The following is a 23,850-nucleotide window of genomic DNA, read 5'->3' as shown; positions in this document are numbered from 1 at the left end:
GGCGCTTCCTAGTTGGCATAGGGCTTGTGGACATCTCCAGGCACTGGTCTTGCAGGGATTCCAGCAACTCTGGCCCCTGCCCAGCCGCCCTGTCACCAGCACAAAGGCTTCAGCTGAACTACCAAAAGCCAAGGGGCTTCTGGCCATTTTCTCTTCAACACTGCATGCCTGGGCAGCTTTCTGAGCACATGCAATATTTTTCCACCTCTTTCCCGATACACTGGGGACCCTGGGCCGCAAAAGAAATCTCCTGAGAGTCAGTGTCTTATAACACATTCTATATTTACATTCTATAAAAAAATGGAAAAAAGAAAATTCTTAAAGCAAAGAATAATTGCTGCTGGCTCAGATGGCCCCAGCAGACAGAGCCTCCCAGATGAGCTCCCAGCGATGCTCCGGCAGTGCAGCCAGCTGAGGCCCGACAGACGAGGCCGCATCTTCCATGCCCTGCGGAACTGATCTTGCAGCCTCTGGAAGACAGAAGATCACCCACTCTGGAGTGCCCGGAGGACATAGAGTGTTTGAAGTGCCAGGTCTGACACGGCAGTGCTGATGTCAGCTGTAAGGTGTTCAAGGGCTAGAAGAGAAAGGAACAGAGCCAAGGCCACATACCTGAGCTGCAGGGACTCAAAGAGGGCCCCTGAACCAGGGCCATCTCAGCCTGCTCTTGCCATGGCCAGGAGGGAGCAGGGACCAAAAGGATGAGATGGAAGGTGCTGGCCAGAAATCCCACATGTGCCCCTGCAATCTCTGTGTGCTCTGCCCACACCGCCCCTCATCTGCACAGGGAGCAGAGCCCCCCGCAGCCGGGCCAGGGCTTGCAGCTTCCCCCGGCAGCCCCGCTGACAGCCCGCTGCCCTCACTCACCGTTGCACATCAGCTGGAGCTCTTCTTGCTGACCTCTCAGGTGTTGCCCGGCCATCCCTGTGAACACAGAGCCTGTCACGACCCTGCCAGCAGCACAGCTCCCTGCCGGCGGCACAGCTCCCAGCCCTGTGGCCACACGGCCTCCTGGCCCTGGCGCTTGCCGCCTGCTGCCGCCCAAGGGCACGGCTGCGAGAGGGCGGCAGCAGCCCCGAGGCCAGGCGGGGCTCCAGGGCGCCAGGCCCGGACGCCGCTGCCGTGGCAGCATCCGGGGCCGGGGCCGAGCTACGGCGGGCTGGGGAGGGAGCTGGGGCTCGTGGCTCACCGATGAACCTGATGGCCGCCTCTCGCAGGGGCTCCTGGGGGCTCTCCAGGTATGGCAGGGCCTGACGCAGGAGCTCGGCCGCTCGGCTCCGGTTCTCTTGCAGCTGGAGAGAACGGCAGGAGGGAAGGGTTGGGGTGGGCTCAGCCCCCTGGCCGGGCTCTCGCTGCGCCCAGCCCCAGCCTCCCGTGCACACACAGCCCTGAGACCCGGCCAGCAGCCGCTGGCGCCGGGCTCTGGAGGGGGCAGAGAGCCGAGTGCTGGCCGGGGAGTGGCGTGTGCTGCCTCGCCCTGCGGCCCCGCTGGGCCGGGTCTCCATCGGCACCCGGCTCGGGGCCACAGGAGCCTGGAGAAGAGCCCGCACAGCCCAGGGAGGAGAGCGGCATGTGGGGTGCAGGCCGGTGCCCCTGGGTGCGGCACTGGGCAGGGGCCACAGCTGCCAACCCCACACACTGAGCACTGCGGTCATGGGGCTTCTCCAGGCTGAGGCTCTGGCTTCTCCATGCTGTCCTTACCAGACACTTGGCAAACGTCAACAGCTGCTCCTTCTTCACCAGCTGCTTGAGATTCCTCCTCTTCAGGAAATCGGTCACACGAAGAAGTGTTTCCCGTGAGGCCTGGAGGGAAGCAGAGATGGAAGATGGCACCGCAACCCAGGGCACAGGACTCTTGTTCCTGTTGCAAGGCCAGGGTGAGGCCGCAGCCTGGGAGGCACCAGGGCAGGATGCAGCCGAGCCCCCTCCCAGAGATCCACCAGCATCACACAAAACCTCACCTTTGCCACACGCCGGTTCTCATCATGGCAGTGCAAGAAGAGTGGGAGCAGGCTCTGGCTCAAAATCTTCTCCAGGGGCTTTTTAGCCTCATCCGCTGACAACTGCATCACCTTGAAGAAGAGGTCAAGCGAGAGCACCTCCACATGGCCATTGTCCTGGAGGAAAGGAAGAGGATATGACTGTAAGATCAATTACTCCAGACTCAACTGGGCAAAGGCCCAAAAATCTGTAAGGCACAAAGTTCCTGGGCAGCAGCCAGTGCCTGTGGCTGGGGGCACAAAGGCTTACGTGGTCAAAGAGCGGCAGGAGTGCCTCAGCCAGCTTTGGAGCAGTGCGACTCGATACCAGGATGTTTTTGTTCTGGAGCAGATTAGTGAACACACGGAGGGTCAGAAAGACCACATCTCCCTCTGCATCACCCAGCAGCTCCAGGAGGTTTTGAGAAAGGCTGCAAATTCTTCTGGCCTGTGTGGAACACAAGACTCTGCTGTGAAGCCATGAACAGCTACACCGCCAACACCGCCCTGGCACTGCAGCCCCACCCTGCTGCTGCCGCAGGGCCCAGAGGCCAAAGGCCTGTCCCGAAGCACTCGGGCAGCTGAGCCAGGAGGCAGGAGAGCTGGGAGCATCTGCCTCAGCTCCTGAAGCCCAGCCAGCCCATGAGGCTGCTTTCCCCAGTGCAGCTTCAGCTGCTGCTGCCTTCTCACCATCAAGGGATCCTTGCTGAGCACCACGAGGCCTCTGAGTGCCAGGCGACGCCTCTCCCTGCACTCGCTCTGCAGGTGCCTTGATGCGATCTCATGGACGCTGTCACCACATTTAGTGAAATCCAAGCACTCAAGGACCTGAAAGGCACAGGGCAGTGACAGGAGACCCGGCTGCCAGGAGCCGAGAAGCGCATAGGGCCTGGTCCAGGCAGCAGCAGCAGCAGCGTGGGGCACGGGCACCGTCCCAGGCAGCTGCGGCTATGAGAGGGCAGAGAGCTGGGAGGCAGCTCAGCCAGGCAGCGCTGGAATTCAGACTCACCTCCACAAAGAATGCCAAGAAAGGCAGATCCCAGCGTGGCTCATGTATGCTGAGTAGCTGGAGCAGGTGGAGTGCGATGTGAGAACACAAAGGGATCAAGACACGGCGCATCTCCCTGGCAAAGGGGAAAAGGCACCAAGACCGTGAGGTGGAAGGGACAACCTGTCCCAGGACTGACTCACAGATGACCAGTCTTTCCTCAGCATCTCTGGAGGGAATGTGGGCGCTTTGGGAGGCAGACCCTCCTGGACACCCTCCTCTCCCAGCCCTTCCCAGTCTGCTTGGCCGTCCCTCAGTGCCAAGGCCCTCTGGCCCACGACCACAGGGACTGTGTGGGGCACCCCAGGCACAGGGCACATATGCCGGGGGCAGTGGGGTGAAGGGGGTCTCACCTGGCCAGCAGACCCATGGCGTAGTGCTGGGTCTGGGCACAGAGCAGCCCGTCCCAGCCATGCTTGCGCTCCATCGCCATCACCTCATTGTCACACCGCAGCTGGAAGAGCAGGGACTTCAAGGCCTGCACTGCAAACCTGTGTGCAGAACAAGGCCCAAGTCACACTGGGAGCACTGGTGCTGGCCACAGTGGCATGGGAGGCCAGGAGGACTGAGACCTGTTGGGGTCGCTGGGAAGGCGATGTTCCTCCCGGCATGCTCTCCAAAAGTTAGCTAATTCCTCTGGGGGTGTCTGCTGTGTGGTGATGACCACATGGAAGAGCAGAGCCACAAACAGGTGGGAGGAATAAAGACTCATCGCCTCGTGGCACTCAGGCACCTGGACAATCACCCACACCGCCAGGGTGGCCTGCAAAAGAAGCAGCCCGAGACAGCACTCAGTGCCGAGGTGTCCATGTGGCAGGGCCCGAGGGGAAACGCAGGGGGAGCAGCGGGCCTGGTGCCCCCTGAGCCTGCCCCTAGCCCAGGTTTCATCCTGGCTCCTGAGGCAGGGAGAGGAGGGAGAGTTCCCGCTGAGGTGACCTGGGCTGAGCAAAGGCCCAGAAACTCACAGCCAGGGCAAAAACTTCCTTGTAGGCCCCATCGGAGGTGAACACGCGGCACAGTGGCCAGCACTGCATCACATAGATCAAGGTTGGCAGCACTTTCTCCACTGCTGGTCCCAACGATCCTATGGTTCTCCACATCATTACAGCTGCTCTGTGGTATCAGAACTCTGTGTCAGGGGCGTCTGAGTCACACTACCATGCCCTTTGCAGCTCTGGGGGCCCAGGTGACAGAGTCCCGGTGCCCAGAAGGGCAGGGAGGGAGCATTGGCAGCAGGCTCAGAAAACAGTGGGACTTAAGGGTGTGGGAAGAAAGATAGAGATAGTGCCAAGGGCAATCTTGCCTCCCATACATTGCAGCTGTGTTAATTATCAAAGGGTGGGAGCAGCCTTGCCCTCGCAGCTATGGGTGTGATAAAAGCGTGAATTAGCTGGGAGAAGAGTCAGTGGGAGTCTGCTGTCTGTGCTCTGGGGAGGAAGGCACAGGAGGTTGTGCAAGGGACAGAAAGGGTAAAACTTCATATAAGGAACAGACAGGGTTAGGCGGCTGTGCTAGGGACAGGAAGCTGTGAGCTGGAAATGCAGAAGGAAGGTAGAAGAAGGAGAGAGCCAGAGCTGTGTGGAGTTACTCATGGGACTGCAACATAGAAACGTTTCAGATAACAAGGTACTGATGCTCAGAGACCCCTGAAGTTTTTACAGAAGCACTCTTGACTGCTGTGGCCATCTCGACAATGACAACACAAGGGTCCTGGACCTCTCAGTCTGCCTGGCAGATCCCATTGCACAGGCTGTGCAGGGCAAGGGCCCTGAAGGCAGTGAGCCCTGAGCTCTCCCTGTACCTGTCACAGGTTGGGGCACAGTGCAGGAGGGTCAGCACCACATCCGCTGGGTGTTCTTCAGCCAGCCTCAGAATGTCAATTTGTAACCTTGCACCCACAGTGACATGGGATGTCAGTCTCTGGTGAATGTTCCTTACAATGGCTGGCACCTGGAGGAGGCACGGGGAAGACCTGGAGTACTATCCAAGGGAGCAACTTCCCCAGCTTACCCCAGGAAGCGCTTCTCTTCCCACCACACTGTGCTAGCCTTAAAGGCTGAGCGGGCCCTGTGGCCTTGGCTTGAGGGGACACACAATCCTGGGAGGCCTCCATGCCTGTGCCCAGGCTGCTTACCTGCTGCTTAGAAGAAACACAAGGGTCCTGGAAATAGTCCCATATGAGTTCCTGACTCAGAGTGGGACTGGGCGTGGTGTCAGTAGTCGTGGTGCCCTGAGTCTCTCCATTTTCAGTGTTTGTGATGGGCACATCCTCAGTCACTGCCGCCGTGTCTGCCTTTGCCTCGTCATCATTCACCGTAGTGTCAGAGTCTTCTGAGCGGCCGGCCAAATCTGGGCTGGTTTCAGTCTCTGCGAAGCCCTGAGTGTCTGCGGTGTTGGTGTTTGTGATGGGCACATCCTCAGTCATTGGCATGTCAGCCATTGCTCTGTCATCATTTGCTCCAGCATCACAGTTTTCTGATTGCTCAGCCAAATCTGTGCTGTCATCAGGCTCTGCCTGGAGCTCGATCAACCTGGAGTCAGGCTCAGTTGGGCTCTCAGTTGCAGTGATGTTGGTCCTTCTATGCTTAATGGGCACAAACTTCCGGAACATCTGCAGAAGAACAAAGGACATGGTAGAGAGACACGTTCCATGGAGTATCCCAAGAACAGTGCTGGGCTGAGCAGTGACAGCAGGCCCAGGCCAGGTGGGGAAGGCTGCAGGTACCTTCAGTGATCTGCGGAAGCGTCCGCGGGCAGGTTTGTGCTCTTGTGTCCGGTCCATGGCTGCACCTGGCAAAAGGCGAGTACAGCCAGAGCTGAGGGGCTGCGGGAGAGGCCGGAGAAGAGCGCCAGGCCCTGCACTCCCCAGGCAGGGACAGCGCCGGGATGCCCCAGGGGATGGAGCAGGGCTGCTGCAGGGGGCAGCCCTGGCCCCTCTGTGCATGCCCACAGCAGCTGGGACTGGATGGGGCCAAGCTGGCTGCAGCCATCAGCCGTGTGGCCCAGCCCTGCCACTCACCATCCTGCAGTGTCTGGTACTGCTCCGGCTCTTCAGACTGTTGTGGTCCAGGGTCTTTCTTTTTTTTCCCTCTGAAGACTTTGAACAGGCCAAGAAATCTTCCTGCCATGCTACACTCTGGCCTTGATGGTACCTTCTGGAGAGATGCTTCAGGAAACCTCTGAGTCACCAAGTCCTCAAGGGCACCTGCAAAAGAGAAGCCTCAGGCAGGCCACAGGTCAGCAAGCCCTGTGGTCTGGCCTCAAGGTCACCTGGAGGAATAAGGCCTCGGAAAAGCTCCGGGTCAGACACGATCGAGTGTGCTGTGGGGGGGCTCCTCACGACACGGCTCTATCCCGTCTGGTCCCGTCACGTGCTCCGAGCACTGTGGCGCGGCTGCGTCGCCGCCAGCACCTGTGTCACCACGTGTCACAAAGGGCCCTTTGACACCCTGTCCCACTCCCTCCCACGGTGACCATGCTGCGCCATGTCACAAAGGGCCCTTGCACACGCTGCCACCTGCACTGGGGCTGCCCTCAGCCCACCCAAAGTGGCCCAGGTTGAAAGGATTCCCTCAACCTGGGTGTCCAAGACAGCCCAACAGGATCTTTAGGAGCGGCTCAAGCCAGCAGCAAACACTGCCCTGCTCTGCGGGCTCAGGGCAGCAGAAGGAGCCCCCGGGGCTGCCGACACAGCCGCCGTGGGAAGGGCACGGGGCCTTCCACAGAAGCTGGCACGGCCTCCTCGGGACATGTCCCGGCTGGTGGCCATCCTAAACCCGCGGGTGTGACACAGACACGAGGCACGTGTGGGCCGGGGCAGGAATGCTGCTCGGACCCCTGGGGCCCGGGGAGCACTGAAATCGGCGGGTGTGGCAGAGTCCCCGCCCAAGCAGACCTGCCACCCCCCCTGAGGCCCGGCAGCGCTGCTGTCATCTCCTGCCCCAGAGACCTGTGCCCCGGGGGGCTTCTGTGCCGGAGGGAGCCAAAGCCAAGGTGCACTGGGGGCTGTGCTCCTTCTCCTGGGGCTGTGGGCAGGAGCACCTGCAGCAACTGCTGGCAACTCTTGGTATCTGTCAGAAGCTCTGACTCCATGCTGGAATTATTTTCTCATTCTGCTGCATTTCCTGCAGCACAAAAACAACTTTGCCATGAAGGCATGGAAGAATCTGGCATTTAAGAATCCTCAGTTCAGGAAAGCTTTTCTTCCCATCGCTCAAGTCAAGTGTTCCAAAAAGTTGCAAACTTCCCAACTTAATAGGGATGGTTTGAGAATGTGAAAGATTTGGAAGTTTGCTGCCCATCTCAAAGCAGCAACTCATTTGCCTTAAGGTCATCCTTTGAGAGTCACTTTTTTAAAAACGTATCACTACACACAGGCAAAATAAAGGCCATTCTTTGGTTTGTAAAGGCTTTTCTATGAAGGGATGATAATATCCTAATTTCACAAATATTAAAATGAATACTGTATGCATAATGTGGGAAGATTGTACTGTATTTTCTTTTATTAATAGAGTTTGGAAATGTGATGAAGGTATTATTTTTGTATGATTGTAACATAGTGTTAAAAGTAAAAGACTGTAGGTTGTTTTTTTTTGTTTTGGTGTTTTGTAACATCTAAACGTTAAAAACCAGAAGGGACGGGGAGTCATCCTTCATTCCTGTATGAAGATTGCTGACCAAAAAGCTACTGAATTTCTGTTATCCAAAGGAAGATGACCAAAACCCCGGGAAAAGAATTGATAGCACCTGTGCTATCAGACAGAACGGAGCCACCCACAGATGAATCTACCAGATAAAATGACTGGGGGTGGGGGGTTTGTGTGTGTGAAACTGAACAAAGAGATTCACACTGAAAAGGAATGCTTGAATCATGCATGTGAATTTATAAATGTGCAACACGCTGATAAGGAGCAAACTTTCTGTTCACAGGTATGCTGCTGGCTAGGTGCCAAGCATCCTCAGCTGAGAAACTATTTTGCTTTTGTCCCTCCTAATTGTCTGGTTTTAAGTTTCTATTAAACTTATCCATTTTTCTAAGAAAGTGAACCTTGTTTTTCACACCGTCAAGGCTCGGACACCACCAGGAGGGAGATGAGGGGGGTGGTGCCATGAGGGAGGCATGTCTCTTCAGTGACATGCAGGGCACCCAACTCTCCCTCACAGGCCGTCACATCCCCACAGCCACACGCAGGGCATGGAACACATGGGCACCTGAATGTCCCTCGGTGAGCCTTATGTCTCCTCAGTGACACACAGGGCACCTGACATCCCCTCAGTGCCCCCTCAGTGACACACGGGGTACCTGCTACCCCCACAGAGAAGGGCACAATGATGGGTCAGCTCTTCATCTAAGCTGGGCTTTGGTTTCATGGTTTGGGAGGTCAAATAATTGCGTTCCTAGGTGGACAGGACCAATCTGGGCACTTAGTGCTCTAAACAACTTGTACCTTTTTCAGACAGGGAGAAGTACATGTAAAAAGCAGATGCACTAGTACATCTATCCTCGGGAACAAAAATGAGCACCGTTTAGGAAGAGGCTGTGGTGCCAAAGGACAAGAGCGCTGAGCAGCACAGCGCGCTTCTGGAAGGCGGCCCGGCGCCTGGCCCAGAGGGGCAGACCCAGCGGGCTCGAGTTCCCGCCCCGTGGCTGAGGGCACCGGCGGGCCGGGGCCGCCCGCGCCTGGGCGGGAAACGCCCCCCTGCGGCGGGGAGCGGGCGGCGGCGGCGCAGCGGGGACCCGCCCGGCCCTCCCCCTGCCGTCTGCCTCAGGGCGCGCCCACGTCCCCTCAGCGGCCATCGCGGCCCTCCGGCCGGCGGCACGTCTGCTCAGCGCCACGCGGCATGCCTGTCTCCCCCTCGAGTGACGCTGACGTTCCCTCAGCAAGCCGACGTGCCCTGAGGGACACGACAGACACCCGCCTCCCGTCGGTGACCGCCCCTGTCACCGCTCTGTGGAATCCAGAGCACCTGCCACCCACTTCCCCCTCGGTGACCCTCTGATCCCCTCAGTGGCATGCAGGTGCCTGGCATTCAGAGACTGCCATGACACCTCAGCCACACACGGGGCATCTGCCTTCCCTTCAGTGACACATAAGGTAATAAGAGTTTGGACTTGAAGGTCCAAGGTTGGATTTGGTGGTCAAAAGTTGGATTTATTGGTCAAAAGTTAGATTTCATGTTCAAAAGTTGGATTTAAAGATGCAGGGATGGATCTAGTGGCCCTTGCTGGGAAACCATGGAATAATGGCATTCCAGGCTATGGGGGGTTAAGTTTTCCTGTGGAATTTTTCCCCACATAAGTTGCTAGGAGACTAAATATTGATTGGAAAAGGGTGCTTGGACAAAAGGGAGTTGATCACTTAGTTTAGGGGGAGGAAAAGGCTCCCAGGATCTGAGGGTGTGGGGTTGTTTTTCGGCTCTTGGTTTTCCGGGAGGAGGACAGTCAGCGACTGGTAGCTGCGTGGATTCCACGGTTAACGGAGGGGTTCGGTCCTGAGAATTCTATCATCTGTTGGAGCGCCCAGGAATTCAGAGTTTTTTTCGCTGCCCTGCTGGAATTTGGGTCAGCCCGGGTCCAGCCGCCACAGCTTCTCCAGCACTGCTCACTTTGCCTGCCAGGACACCCCCCTGCCTGCCAAGGACAACCCGCTGTTTCCAGCCATCAGCACCGGAGTTTCCACCGTTTGCCCCTAGGGGTTCTTGGTTCTGTTTTACCATTATAATTTCTGTTATTGTTTGTCTGTCCTGTTATATTTACTAGTAAAGGACTGTTATTCCTTTCCCCATAGCTCTGACTGAAAAGTTTTTTTTTAATCTTCCAAATTATAATAACACAGAGGGAAGGATTTGAATTCCCCATTCCTAGAGAGGCCTGCCTCTCCCTAGCAGATACCTGTCTTTTTCAAACCAAGACAGAATTTGGCACCCAGTGTGGGGCACAAAGGCATTGAGAGAAAAAGGAATAACAGTTCTTAGGTGCCTACATTGTTGTGTACTGGGTATCATGTGATCTGGCTTAACCTGGTTCAGGTGGCATGCGGTGGTGGCAGTGTTTCTCCCATTTGCAGGCCCTTATCTAAACATGGGCCCTGTAACTAAGGTTACTGTGGCTGTCATCCAGTTTGCTATATGGGTTAACAAGGTGAGGAATTTGTGGATTTTTAATTTCCTCTGGAAGGCAGGCACATGGATTCAGGGCTATCATACACTAACTGTGTGTTTCTGGGGTTACTTTAACAACGGTACCTACTGTGAAGAAATGACACCGGGGGAAATTTTTTCACAGCCCTTCACCCAGCTCTTTGGGCCTACCCCACCAGTCTTTGAAGGGTTCAAATCTCTGAATGTTAATGACATCATACAGTGGCTGGTGTTGCTGGGATGCCTGTTCTGTTTAGCATTTAGAGATAAGGGGAGACTGACCTGGATAACCACCCTGATACCTACCCTAGAGAATAAGGATACTGCCCCACAGCCTGAGCCCGTCCCACAGCCTGAGCCCGTCCCACAGCCTGACCCTGCCCCACAGCCTGACCCTGCCCCACAGCCTGAGCCCGTCCCACAGCCTGACCCTGCCCCACAGCCTGACACTGCCCCACAGCCTGCCTCAGGAATAAACCACCCAGATTGGGTGAAGGAGATCCGTGAGATGGGCCAGATGCTGAGGGAGTACCTTTCCCCTGTAGTAGCCTCATTATCCCACTGCCCCGACAACGGAGAGTCTGATGGTGCAGCAACAGAACCCACAGATGTTACAACCATCCAGGTTCCAGCTGAACCATTCCAGCTGAACCACAGGGGCAGCCACAGCCAGCAGCAGTTGGCCCCGTGGAAACAAAGAAGTGTAAGGTGAAATCAGAGCACCCAGGCAACAAGGATAAGAAAGGAGGGCCCTCACAACCCAGGGGGGAGTCAGAGGTTGAGATCATCACTGAGTCCCTGACATATGAAAGTCTCCGTAATCTGCAAAAAGATCTTGCACGACGGGGATGTGAGGCTTATACAACCTAGTTAGTTCGGGTCTGGGACCTTATAGGTACAGGCGTGCAACTAGATAGTAGTGAGGCAAGGAATTTGGGACCCTTAACCCAGGACTCAGGTGTGAATCAGGTATTCGTAAGGGAGCCAGGGCCCCTTTCCCTTTGGGAGCAACTTTTAATGAGTGTACGGGAGAGGTTTGTCTACAGAGTCAGAATGCAGGAGCACCATCATAGAATGTGCTGGAAGACCCTTGAGGAAGGGATCCAACAGCTGAGAGAAGTGGCAGTATTGGAGGTACTCTTTGGGAGGGGTGGACAGCATGATAATGACCCCAACAAAGTCAGGTGCACAGGGAAAATGCTGTGGAATCTGGCAACTCTAGGACCATCTCAATACGCCACATTCATTGCAACAATTCATCCTGATAACAACCGAGAGACAGTGGGTTCTGTAGCCAACAAGCTCCGAAATTACGAGAATATTATCAGTGGCCCAATGCAGGCTCAGGTCTCTGCCCTGGCTAAGGAACTCAGAGAGGAGATGAGAGAAATGAGGGAGGAGATGAGGAGGAACAGTTCCCATGTGGCACCGGTGCGAGTTACAGGCCCCAGAGTCAGAGCTCAACAGCCCCCAGCTAGAGAGAGAGGGTACACCCCACGAGCTGACCTGTGGTACTTTCTGCGTGACCATGGGGAAGACATGAGAAGGTGGGATGGGAAACCCACTTCTGCCCTGGCAGCATGGGTGCGTGAGCTCAAGGAGAGAAACACTAACCCAGGGGGTTCCACTGAGATGAAGGTAGCATCACCATCCAATGACCAGGCTGCCAGGTATTATAGAAGTGAGGATGATATGTCAGATCCCTGTGAAGGAACCTCTACCATGTATGCACAGGAAGGGAATAATGACGGGTGCTAGAGGGGCTCTGCCTCTAGCCAGGGAGAGGCACGGGAAAACTGAGTCTATTGGACAGTGTGGATCTGATGGCCTGGCACATCCGAGCCACAGGAATATGAAGCTTTAGTTGATACTGGTTCGCAGTGTACACTGATACCATCGGAATATGTGGGGACAGAACCTATTTCCATTGCTGGGGTGACAGGGGTATCACAGGAATTGACTCTGTTAGAAGCTGAGGTGAGCCTGACTGGAAAGGAGTGGCAGAAACATCCAATTGTGACTGGCCCAGGGGCCCCACGTATTTTGGGCATAGACTTCCTCTGGAATGGCTATTACAAAGACTCTAAGGGACTCAGGTGGGCTTTTGGAATAGCAGCTGTGGAGGCAGAGGGCATTAAGAAATTGAATAGCTTGCCTGGACTGTCGGAGAACCCATCTGCAGTAGGACTTCTAAAGGTAGAAGAGCAACGAGTTCCCGTTGCCACCTTGACGGTGCACCGCCGACGGTATCGGAGAAATCGAGATGCCGTGATTCCCATCCACAAGATGATCCGTGAGCTGGAGACCCAAGGGGTGGTCAGCAAAACTCACACTTCAACAGCCCCTGTGCATAAGTCTGATGGAGAATGGAGATTGACTGTGGACTATCATGCCTTGAACGAAGTGACTCCACCATTGAGCGCTGCCGTGCCGGACATGCTGGAACTCCAGTACGAGCTGGAGTCCAAGGCAGCAAAATGGTACGCCACAATTGACATTGCTAATGCATTTTTCTCCATTCCTCTGGCTGCAGAATGCAGGCCTCAGTTTGCTTTCACCTGGAGGGGCGTGCAGTACACCTGGAACCGACTGCCCCAGGGGTGGAAACACAGCCCCACCATCTGCCATGGACTGATCCAGGCTGCACTAGAAAAGGGTGAGGCTCCAGAGCACCTACAGTATATCGATGTGTGGGGGAACACGGCAATGGAAGTGTTTGAGAAAGGAGAGAAGATCATCCAAATTCTCCTGAAAGCTGGTTTTGCCATCAAGCAGAGCAAGGTCAAGGGACCTGCCCGAGAGATCCAGTTCCTGGGAGTAAAGTGGCAAGATGGACGGCGGCAGATTCCCACTGAGGTCATCAATAAGATCACTGCAATGTCCCCACCGACCAGCAAAAAGGAGACACAAGCTTTCCTAGGCGCTATAGGATTCTGGAGGATGCACATTCCTGAGTACAGCCAGATTGTGAGCCCTCTTTACCTGGTCACCCACAAGAAGAACAATTTCCACTGGGGCCCTGAACAGCAACAAGCCTTTGCCCAGATCAAGCAGGAGATCGCTCATGCGGTAGCCCTTGGCCCAGTGAGGATGGGACCAGATGTGAAGAACGTGCTCTACTCAGCAGCCGGGAACAATGGCCTGTCCTGGAGCCTTTGGCAGAAGGTGCCTGGGGAGACTCGGGGCCAACCACTGGGATTCTGGAGCCGAAGTTACCGAGGGTCTGAAGCCAACTCCGCTCCAACAGAGATGGAAATCTTGGCCGCCTATGAAGGAGTTCAAGCTGCCTCAGAGGTGATTGGCACAGAAGCACAACTCCTGCTGGCACCTCGACTACCAGTGCTGGGGTGGATGTTTAAAAGAAAGGCTCCCTCCACCCATCATGCCACCGACGCCACACGGAGCAAATGGATTGCCCTCATCACTCAGCGCGCCCACATTGGAAACCCAAATCGCCCTGGGATTTTGGAGACAATTAAAAACTGGCCGGAAGGTGAAAACTTTGGTCTCATGGATGAAGAGGAGCAGGAACGAGTGACACGTGCCAAAGAGGGTCCGCCATACAACCAACAGCCAGCAGAAGAAACACGCTATGCTCTTTTCACTGACGGTTCCTGCCGCATTGTAGGGATGAATTGGAAGTGGAAAGCAGCCGTATGGAGCCCCACACAACAGGTTGCACAAGCCACTGAAGGAGAAGGTGGGTCAAGCCAACTTGCTGAACTCAAAGCTGTTCAACTGGCCCTGGACATTGCTGAAAGAGAGAAGTTGCCAAAGCTCTACCTCTACACTGATTCATGGATGGTGGCCAGTGCTCTGTGGGGTTGGCTGGACAGGTGGAAAAAGGCCAACTGGCAGCGTAGGGGAAAGCCAATCTGGGCTGCAGATGAGTGGAAGGACATTGCCACTCAGGTAGAGAAGCTACCTGTGAAAGTCCATCATGTAGATGCCCATGTCCCCAAGAGTCGGGCTAATGAGGAGCACCGAAACAACGAGCAGGTAGATCAAGCTGCAAATATAGAGGTGTCAAAGATAGACTTAGATTGGCAACACAAGGGAGAGTTGTTCCTAGCTCGATGGGCCCATGATGCCTCAGGTCATCAGGGCAGAGATGCCACCTATAAGTGGGCCTGAGACCGAGGGGTGGATCTAACCATGGACAGTATTTCTCAGGTTATCCATGACTGTGAGACATGTGCTGCCATTAAGCAGGCCAAGCGGGTGAAACCCCTATGGTATGGCGGGCGATGGTCCAAGTATAAGTATGGGGAAGCCTGGCAGATTGACTACATCACCCTTCCCCAAACCCGCCAAGGCAAGTGCTGTGTGCTGACCATGGTAGAAGCCACCACTGGATGGTTGGAGACCTACCCTGTGCCCCATGCTACTGCCTGGAGCACCATCCTGGGCCTTGAAAAGCAAATGCTGTGGAGACATGGTACTCCAAGAGGATTGAGTCTAACAATGGGACTCATTTCAAGAACAGCCTTATAAACACCTGGGCTGGAGAACATGGCATTGAGTGGGTGTACCATATTCCTTATCATACGCCAGCAGCTGGGAAAGTTGAACGGTGCAATGGCCTGCTTAAAACCACCTTGAAGGCACTGGGAGGGGGGACTTTCAAGAACTGGGAGATTAATTTAGCAAAGGCCCCCTGGTTAGTGAACACTCGAGGTTCCACCAACCGAGCAGGCCCCGCCCAATCTGGGCCCCTGAGAACAAGAGATGGAGATAAGGTTCCAGTGGTACACACGAGAGGAATGCTGGGAAAAACTGTTTGGATTAATTCTGCCTCCAGCAAAGACAAACCTGCTCCTGGGGTTGTTTTGGCTCAGGGACCTGGCTGCACATAGTGGGTGATGCAAAAGGATGGAGAGACCCGCTGCATACCTCAAGGGTACCTTGTTTTTCGGTGAACACTGTGACTGTGTCTGCATTCATATTCACATGTATATATATGTATGCTATTTAAAGGTTTAATTCAATATAATATGTTGGTATGGGGAAAAAAGAATTCGGGGTGGATAATGTTGGGGGTTAAGTTTTCCTGTGGAATTTTTCCCCACATAAGTTGCTAGGAGACTAAATATTGATTGGTAAAGGGTGCTTGACCTGGACAAAAGGGAGTTGATCACTTAGTTTAGGGGGAGGAAAAGGCTCCCAGGAGCTGAGGGTGTGGGGTTGTTTTTCGGCTCTCGGTTTCCCGGGAGGAGGACAGTCGGCAACTGGTAGCTGCGTGGATTCCACAGTTTACGGAGGGGTTCAGTCCTGAGAATTCTATCATCTATTGGAGCGCCCAGGATTTCGGAGTTTTTTCGCCTGCCCTGCTGGATTTTGGGTCAGCCCGGGTCCAGCCACCGCGGCTTCTCCGGCACTGCTCACTTTGCCTGCCAGGACACCCCCCTGCCTGCGGAGGACAACCCGCCGTTTCCAGCCATCAGCGCCGGAGTTTCCACCATTTGCCCCTCGGGGTTCTTGGTTCTGTTTTACTATTATAATTGCTGTTGATGTTTGTCTGTCCTGTTATATTTACTAGTAAAGGACTGTTAATCCTTTCCCCATACCTCTGACTGAAAAGGTTTTTTTTTTAATCTTCCAAATTATAATAACACGGAGGGAAGGATTTGAATTCCCCATTCCTAGAGAGGCCTGCCTCTCCCTAGCAGATACCTGTCTTTTTCAAACCAAGACACAGGCATTGGGAATGTAGAATGCCCCGGTTCCCTTCCCAAATTCCCATCAACAGTGGCTATCCATGAAATAATAACATTACGGGCATTGGGCATTTAGAACACTGCAGTTCCCCTCCCAAATTCCCATGGAATAACGGCATTCTGGGCATTCGAAATTTGTAATCTTCCAGCTCCCCCTCTGTGGGAGATTAGGGACAGGCGATCGGAAGATATCGCGTTGTACGGGCAGACCGAACCCCTCCCTCAGCACTTAGTTGTTTAGTGTCCTTGATTAGCTAAGCAACACCTAGTTTGTAACGTAAGCAGACAGAAGTGATGTAGCGAACAGAAGTTTTATAACCCCATGTAACCAGTTAATAAACGCCATTTGCTGTCCACCACATTGGTGTCTGTGAGCTGATGGCCCGAGCAGCCTGGGTGTGGCTGCCGTGTCGTTCCTGGAACCAGGTCGATACGCCTCAGTGGAGGCAGCAAGTGGTGCCAAAACCACGGGACATCGCCCGGGAGAACAGGAATCGCCTGGACGGGTGAATGACGGCCGAGCGGCGGGACCAGCTTGGCGAGTGGGATGCCCCAGGACCCGCGGGAGGAAGATGGAAGCTCTCGTGAAGTTCGTATCTCAGATTCATAAGCAATGGGGGATTGATTGTAAAGCAAAAGATTTTACCCTCGCAGTGATGAGGCTTTTGCATCTTGGGGTCATTGATCGACCGGTGAATATTCTCCACCCAGATATATGGGATCAATGTTCGAAAGTTCTGGCCGAGGAGACAATGTCTTCTGGCTCAGGGAAAAATCTTAAATCATGGGGAAAAGTTGTGCAGGCTTTTCAAAAGGCTCTGCAAGAGCAAGAAACTTCAAAAGCTACACAAAATTGTTTAAAAGTTACCCCGCAACTGGGTGTGGGGGCTGCAACGCAGACTTTTACAGAGGGTTGTCAGTGTAAGAGAATGTAATCTGAAGGTCAGCGACAGTGTTCAGGCTGTTGATGAGGTTGGTTCTGCCAAGTGTAGAGGCTCGGAGGAGCAAAGGCTCCCTCCAAAGCCCTCAAGCACAGGGTCACCTGCTGAGGGAAAAAGGCAGGTGCAATCATTTTGGGACAGTTTACTGAAGAAGCCAGAAATGCTGAATTACTGTTAGAAAAAGCTGGAGAGGGACCCCCACCCTATGCAGCACAAGATTGTGCTGAATCCCTGGGGGAGGGCAGGAATGCAGTTGGACTGAACAAGGAATGTTTGTTAGATAATGGGAATGTAGCTGCAGAAAACAAAGAAGGTCTTTTAGATAGTGCGCCCGTTGCCAGTGAAAACAAAGAAAGTTTGCTTGATAACGCGGACGCACGCGAGTGGGAGAAAGGTGGGGAACTCAAAGGGGGAATTAAAACTAATCAGAATGTCTACAAAAAAGCACATTTTTCTAAGGCAAGAAGCTTCTACAGCAGGAGGCGGGGGGAGCCCAGGGGGAATGAGCGGCCCAGCCCTGAGGGAAAGGGGCGGAGGCCCAGCCCTGAGGGAAAGGGGCGGGGGCCCAGGGGGAAGGAGCAGCCCAGCCCTGAGGGAAAGGGGCGGGGGCCCAGGGGGAAGGAGCGGCCCAGCCCTGAGGGAAAGGGGCGGGGGCCCAGGGGGAATGAGCGGCCCAGCCCTGAGGGAAAGGGGCGGGGGCCCAGGGGGAATGAGCGGCCCAGCCCTGAGGGAAAGGGGCGGGGGCCCAGGGGGAAGGAGCGGCCCAGCCCTGAGGGAAAGGGGCGGGGGCCCAGAGGGAATGAGCGGCCCAGCCCTGAGGGAAAGGGGCGGGGGCCCAGGGGGAATGAGCGGCCCAGCCCTGAGGGAAAGGGGCAGGGTCGGAGCCTGACCAAAAGGCTCCGGAGCCCGGAAGCAGGCAGTCAGTCGACTTCCGGCTCTGAATTGGACTCTAGCTCAGATGACTGGAACTCTGGCTCTGGCTCTGACAAAGAGGAAGTTAACAGTATATAAAATTAGTAACAACAATGTTTCTACTTGGGTTGAGGGGAAATCAGAAAAAGAACGAACTCCTCTCACAGACTGGAGGAAAATAAAAATGGCATGCGCCGGTTGGGGTCCATCGGCCACACTGCCTTTTCCAGCTCAAGTGGGGGGGCCAGGTGGAAACCAGAGAACGTACTCACCGGTAAATCCTAAAGATGTACAAGCAATTGTTAAAGCAATCACTGACAGAGGGATCAATTCAGCAATGGTTTCCACTCTCATTGATAGTGTTTTTGGAGGGGATGACATGTTCCCATTTGACATAAAGCAAACTTACAGATTGATTTTTGATGGGGTAGGGATGATTGTTTTTAAACAAGAGTGGGAGGACAATTGTGCAAAGCACCTAGCTCTGGTCACTGGTTCAGATCATCCGCTACATGGTTCCAGCCTGCAGTGGTTGATGGGCACAGACCCAAACATGATCACCCCCCATGCACAAGCTGAGGGCCTACGGGCCCATGAGGTCATGATGTTATAATGCAGAACCTCCTTTTTATGAGGGCGTTGCCCTTGATGTTCCTTTTGAATATTCAGCAGCAGATAATCCACACAACTGTAGGTGGGACACCTCCCGGAGGGAAATTACCCTGTGTGGTGGTGCGCAGTTTGTTTTATTTGTTTTATGTAAATTTATACAGTTTTCTGTAATGGTTCGTTCCTTGTACCCCCCTATTTCTGTATTGGTTCAGACTTGTTTACTCCAAAGTGCTCCCAGTTCGTTTTCTGTCAATCATCCCTTCCCCCTGTACCCAGGTTGTCAATCCTCTCTCTCTCCCCTTGGGCGCCCTGTCTATCACTCCAGGACCCTTCCCTGGCTTCTGGAAAGCTCCAGGGAGGGCGTCGAGTGATAGGCTGGGGCCCTGGAAATCCCCTCCCAGCATTTTGTGGTTGGTCCCCTGTTCTGTGGTTTACACCCCTGGTTACACCCCCAAGTTCTGTAATTGGCTGACCGGTTGTCGCCACCCCTGTTTCCACCCCCCCTTAAATGTTGCTGCACGCCTGCTCTCGGGGCTCTTCTGGGCAGCAGGTCTGAGAGTGCAGAGCTCCGTGCTCCCTCTCCCCTCAATAAAACCTTGTTGTACCCTGTCCAGAGGAGTCAGCCTTTTGTTCGGTTGCCGCGGTTGCCTTCCCATCATCGTGCCTGTCGCTGGTGTGGGGGATCCAAGTCCTCACTGGGAGGAGGCGGCTTGCCCAGCCTGCCACCCCGACCATTCCACGTTGCCACAGTGGGAAACCCGCTGAGCTAGCCTGCGGCTGCGCTGGTCAGCGCACATAGGACACTGCGACAACCCTGAGTCAAGTCACAGGCCGAGGCAAGTGCTTTGGCAGTGTAACCTTAGCAAAGCAAATGGGCAACATCCGCACTGAGTTCATCCAGCCTAGTAGAAAGACCGATAAGTGGGCAGTCCCGTTCGTATCAGGAATGTGGGTCTGTCAACAATCCGGAATAACCCCCTGTGTGTACCTTAGTAAATTCAATAACCTTGCTGACTTTTGTGTCCAAGTTCTGATTGTTCCTAGAGTCCTGTATCACCAAGAAGAAGAAATGTATCGCTTTTTAGAAGAAACCATCCAGCTCCACAAAAGAGAAGTAATGACAGGTATAACCATTGCAATGCTCCTTGGCCTAGGAGCTGCCGGTACAGCCACAGGTGTTTCGGCTCTCGTGACCCAACACCAAGGACTTTCTCAGCTGCAAATGACCATTGACGAGGACTTGCTAAGAACTGAAAAATCCATTTCCTCTCTGGAGGAATCTATCTCCTCACTTTCGGAAGTCGTCCTGCAGAACAGGGAGGACTGGACCTCTTGCTCATGCTGCCAAAGAGGCCTGTGTGCCGCCTTGAGAGAAGAATGCTGTTTTTATGCTGTTTTTATGCAGACCATACCGGAGTCATGCAAGACTCCATGGCTGAACTGAGAGAAAGACTGGCCCAGAGAAAGAGAGAGAGAGGCCCAACAAGGATGGTTCGAGTCATGGTTCAACCAGTCTCCATGGCTAGCCACCCTTGTTTCCACCTTAATAGGCCCTCTCACCGTGATACCCTTGATACTGATTTTTGGGCCTTGCATTTTAAACAAGTTAGTTTCGTTTGTTAGGAGCCGTGTAGAGAAATTCGACATCTTATTTGTCGAACGCCTGCAAATACCGTGAAGTGCACTTATTACTAACATGTTATATCACTTTTTGTATCCTATTATACTAACTTTAACAGCTTTTGCATTTTTTATAACATTTATACTTCTATAGGTTTTTTACTTAATCATGAAGCGGGGGGGAAATGTGGGAGATTAAGGACAGGCGATCGGAAGATACCGCGTTGTACGGGTAGACAGAACCCCTCCCTCAGCACTTAGTTGTTTAGTGTCCTTGATAAGCTAAGCAACACGTCGCTTGTAACGTAAGCAAATGGAAGTGATGTAGCGAACAGAAGTTTTATAACCCCATGTAACCAGTTAATAAATGCCATTTGCCATCCACCACATTGGTGTCTGTGAGCTGATGGCCCGAGCAGCCTGGGTGTGGCTGTCGTGTCGTTCCTGGAACCAGGTTGATACACCTCAGCGGAGGCAGCACCCCTCCGAGAATATCCACAGAAAAATGGCATTCCAGGCACTGGGAATTTGGAATCCTCCAGATTCCCCCCCTGATTCCCACAGAAAAATGTCATTCTGCACGTTGGGAATTTAGAATCCTCTAGTTCCTCTCTCAGATCCCCGTGAAATAACAGCATTCCAGGCATTGGGTATTACTAATCCTCCAGTGTCGTGGGCTTTCCCCGACATTCAGGTGGTTTTAGAGTCTTTTTGCCCTCTGCAAAGCTCTGTGCCAAACGGATGAAAGAGATGGAGTCTTCAGGTTCTGATTTTTCAAGGTTGCATGCTTCGTTTATTGTTTCTTATCTTACAATTTTCTCAGTGCCCAACAAAGATGTTTGCAGCTGCCTGGACATCTGACGACTTCTCCTGAACTGGGCTGTCCTTATCTTTTATACTAATTGCTACGTATTCTTTATTTATCATTACTTGCCAATACCTATCGCTAATACTAAACACGTCATCTCTGCTTTGACCCAATCTTCTTAAATTACTTTGTGCCAACGTCACTGCTGAAATGGAGTGAGGGAAGAAGAAAGAAGAAGCAGGAGACAACGCCCCAAATTCTCCATCTTGCCCCCATTCACTTCAATGCTAGAAACCTAGATTTACTGGTTTTTCACCCTGTGTTAAGGTAAACTACTATCTTTCACACTCTTGTGGCCTGTAATTCATCTCTCAGTGTTGGAAGCCTCTCCCATGGACTGAGATCAAAGCCAGTGTCCCTCTGAGCTCTGGGCCGGGGTCCCAGACCCCCCTGTCCGGGTCTCTGACCCTCCAGGGCAGCCAAAGGAGTGCCCTGGACTCCAACATTCCAGTTCCCGTCCCGAATTCCCACCAAAAACATGGATTAACGGCATTCCTGGTATCAGGGATTTTGAATCTTTTAGCTCCATTCCCAGATTTAGCATGGAATAATGATGTTCCAGGCATTGGCAATTTAGATTCTTCCAGCTCCTCTCACAAATTCCCATGGAATTACAGCATTCCATGTGTCAGGAATTTATAATCCTCCTGAATTCCCACCAATACCATGGAGAAACAGCATTCTGGGCATTGGGAATTTTGAATTCTCCAGCCCCCTCACCCAGATTCCCATGGAATAATGACATTCTGGGTTTTGGGAATTTTGAATCCTCCAGTTTCCCTCCCAAAGTCCCACCAAAACTATGGAATAATGGCATTCCAGGAGTCGGGAAATTTTGAATTCACAAGTTCCCCTCCCAGATCCCCATGGAATTACAGCATTCCTAGCACTGGGAATTGTAATCCTCCATTTCCCCTCACAAATTCCCACCAAAACCATGGCATAAGGGCATTACGGATGTCAGGGATTTAGAATATTTGTGAAAAGCCAGTTTTATCATTTGTATTTACAACAGCTGGAATAACAGCCGTTCCCCCTCGGTTTTTTGCCTGTCCTCTCTGCCAGCACAAGTGAGATGGCATCCACTCCCCCCACCGCTTTGCCCCGCTCCCCATCCCTCCATCCTTGCTGGGCGTTCCGGTGGGCGGTGCCCGCAGCATCCCCACTGCCATCCCTGATCAGCTTCCAACTGCCCCAGCAAGTCCAAAACAAGCCTCTGGGGTTTTATAACATCCATAGTGGCTTCCAGAGCCTGTTGCTCATACTTTACCCCCCGTCAAAGTAAAAAGAGGATCCGTACCTTGACAGCTGGATTTTCTTCCAGGGAAACCAATCGTACCATTTACTTGGTGACAGCCTTCTTCTGTTTACAGGGGTATTTACAAAAGCGGTCCGGACCTTGGTTGGCTCTTCATGCCTTGGTCGGCTCTCCACGACGCCGCACTTTTGGCAGCTCTTTTGCTTGGAGGAAGGCTCTCCACGCTCTGCCCTCTCTCTCCCCGGCTCTTCACGTCAGAAGCTGTGTCACCACTTGTTACATTGGGGTCGCAGTTCTAGAGACAGTCTCACGACAGAAGCCACCGAAGGTCATGCGACAACAGCCAAAGTTTACTGTTGGGCACCCCCTTTTATAGGGGCTTCAAATTTCCCGCGCTTACACAGGGGACTGGTTGGGGCCTTAGCACTGCCCAGCTCACTGGCCAATGATCTGTCTGCATTCTTGATTGAATGGGAGTGACAAGGGTTCCCGGTCCGAGTTCACATCTGACCTACCATTGTATTACATGGGGACTTGTTTAATTCTGGGCTGGTCGAGTGTTGGGGTCTGTTAGGGCCAATTTTATCCGTGCAGCTTCAGACCAGCTGCAGCTGTCACACCTTGAGAAGCACGTTCCTTGGGAGCAGCAAGGTCCTTTCCCACAAAGGCATTTTCCCAGATGTGTAGCTCTCCCGGGGAACACCAACACACTCTTAAGAAACCCTGGCAAGGCTGAATTACTTCTGGTCCTTTCAGGACAGACACTCCAGCTCTAGCTCATATTCCCCCAAGTGCGTTTCCAGGTGGAGGTTCAGAAGTGCAGCCCCAGGCCCTGAACAAACACAAGCTGCGCGCTGCCTCTTCACCTGCCTCAACTCCTGCCTGTGGTCACGGCAGCAAAACCAGGCTGTTGCCAGCCAGAGCCCAGAGCCCAGTTCCCACACCCAGGATCCCAGCACTGCCTGACAGTGCTCCAGGCATTGGCACGGTTGCGCGTCCGAGTCTCGGCCTCCGTGCTGCTGCTTCGCTTGCCCTTCGGCACACCCAAGGCTCCCTGTTAAGCCCTGATGGTCTCTGGTTCTGCCCTCTTCCTGACCCTGTGCAGGGATGGAGCACTGCTGAGCTTTCAGGAAGCTATTCTTGAAAGCTTCCAGCATTCCAAGCTCCTTTGCCCTCCATGGATGCTTGCCGTGGAATCCCTCACAGCTGGGTTCAGAGCATACTAAAGTTGGCTCTTCCAAAATCCAGGGGCTTCAGGGTGCTCAGCAAGAATTTGAACTCCACAATGCTGTAGAACTGGACTTTCAGCAAAGGGACCTTTCCAGCCTGATCTGCCCTCCTTCCCCTGTGTCTGTGCACAAAACACAGAGCAGGATAGAACAGCAGGAGGAGCTGTTGTGTCCCAGGGCTCTGGATTTTCGCTGCTTCAGCCCCACAGAAAAGCAGGTAATGTGAAGAAGCCAAACTGTTTATTGATGGCAGGCAAAGCAAGGGGATGAGCTGGAGGGGAGAAAGGGGATGGGCAGGGTCTGAGGGCTGGAGGGAGGAGTCTGCATAACAGGGAGAGGCATGAAGCTATGAGAACTGTGTCCAGCAGCAGCATCCGGGGCCGGGGCCGAGGGAGCTCGGGCTGGTGACTCACCAATGAACCTGATGGCCGCCTGTCGCAGGGGCTCCTGTGGGTTCTCTGGGCACAGCAGAGCCTGGTGGCCATGAAAGGCCTGGAACTCAGCAGAACCAATGTGAGCCACAGCA

At 53.8% G+C, this 23,850-nt stretch overlaps 1 protein-coding gene across 2 annotated transcripts; it reads right to left on the bottom strand.

Moving 5' to 3' along the window:
- Nucleotides 1–265: 265 nt before the first annotated feature.
- Nucleotides 266–4,308, bottom strand: LOC120755382 (maestro heat-like repeat-containing protein family member 6). Of its 2 annotated transcripts, none has more exons than XM_040070216.2 (11): nucleotides 3,993–4,308; nucleotides 3,600–3,790; nucleotides 3,381–3,518; nucleotides 2,989–3,103; nucleotides 2,670–2,807; nucleotides 2,251–2,427; nucleotides 1,962–2,117; nucleotides 1,702–1,803; nucleotides 1,190–1,292; nucleotides 868–924; nucleotides 266–470 (listed from the first exon to the last, which is right to left on the bottom strand). In XM_040070216.2, exons 1-11 carry the CDS (start codon nucleotides 4,128–4,130, stop codon nucleotides 346–348), a joined length of 1,440 nt encoding a protein of 479 aa, XP_039926150.1. In that variant the 5' UTR covers nucleotides 4,131–4,308; the 3' UTR covers nucleotides 266–345. The 2 variants fall into 2 exon arrangements, with proteins under 2 accessions (XP_039926150.1, XP_039926151.1); XM_040070217.2 differs by having other exon boundaries at nucleotides 266–577; nucleotides 3,993–4,302.
- Nucleotides 4,309–23,850: the final 19,542 nt, after the last annotated feature.

The sequence above is a fragment of the Hirundo rustica genome, chromosome 7, assembly GCF_015227805.2.
Source record: "Hirundo rustica isolate bHirRus1 chromosome 7, bHirRus1.pri.v3, whole genome shotgun sequence".
In the NCBI taxonomy this organism is placed as follows: Eukaryota; Metazoa; Chordata; class Aves; order Passeriformes; family Hirundinidae; genus Hirundo; species Hirundo rustica.
The sequence above is the reverse complement of the archived record's forward strand: the minus strand, read 5'-3'. Positions and strand labels throughout refer to the sequence as shown.

What these genes read in the sequence shown, in the direction of transcription:
- LOC120755382 (XM_040070216.2), bottom strand. Translation starts at nt 4,130, where the DNA reads ATGATGTGGAGAACCATAGGATCGTTGGGACCAGCAGTGGAGAAAGTG. An exon ending in GCCATGGGTCTGCTGGCCAG is followed by an intron (nt 3,104 to 3,380) that starts GTGAGACCCCCT and finishes CCCCTTTGCCAG; the next exon opens with GGAGATGCGCCGTGTCTTGA. An exon ending in GCTCCAGCTGATGTGCAACG is followed by an intron (nt 471 to 867) that starts GTGAGTGAGGGC and finishes TCTGTCTTCCAG; the next exon opens with AGGCTGCAAGATCAGTTCCG.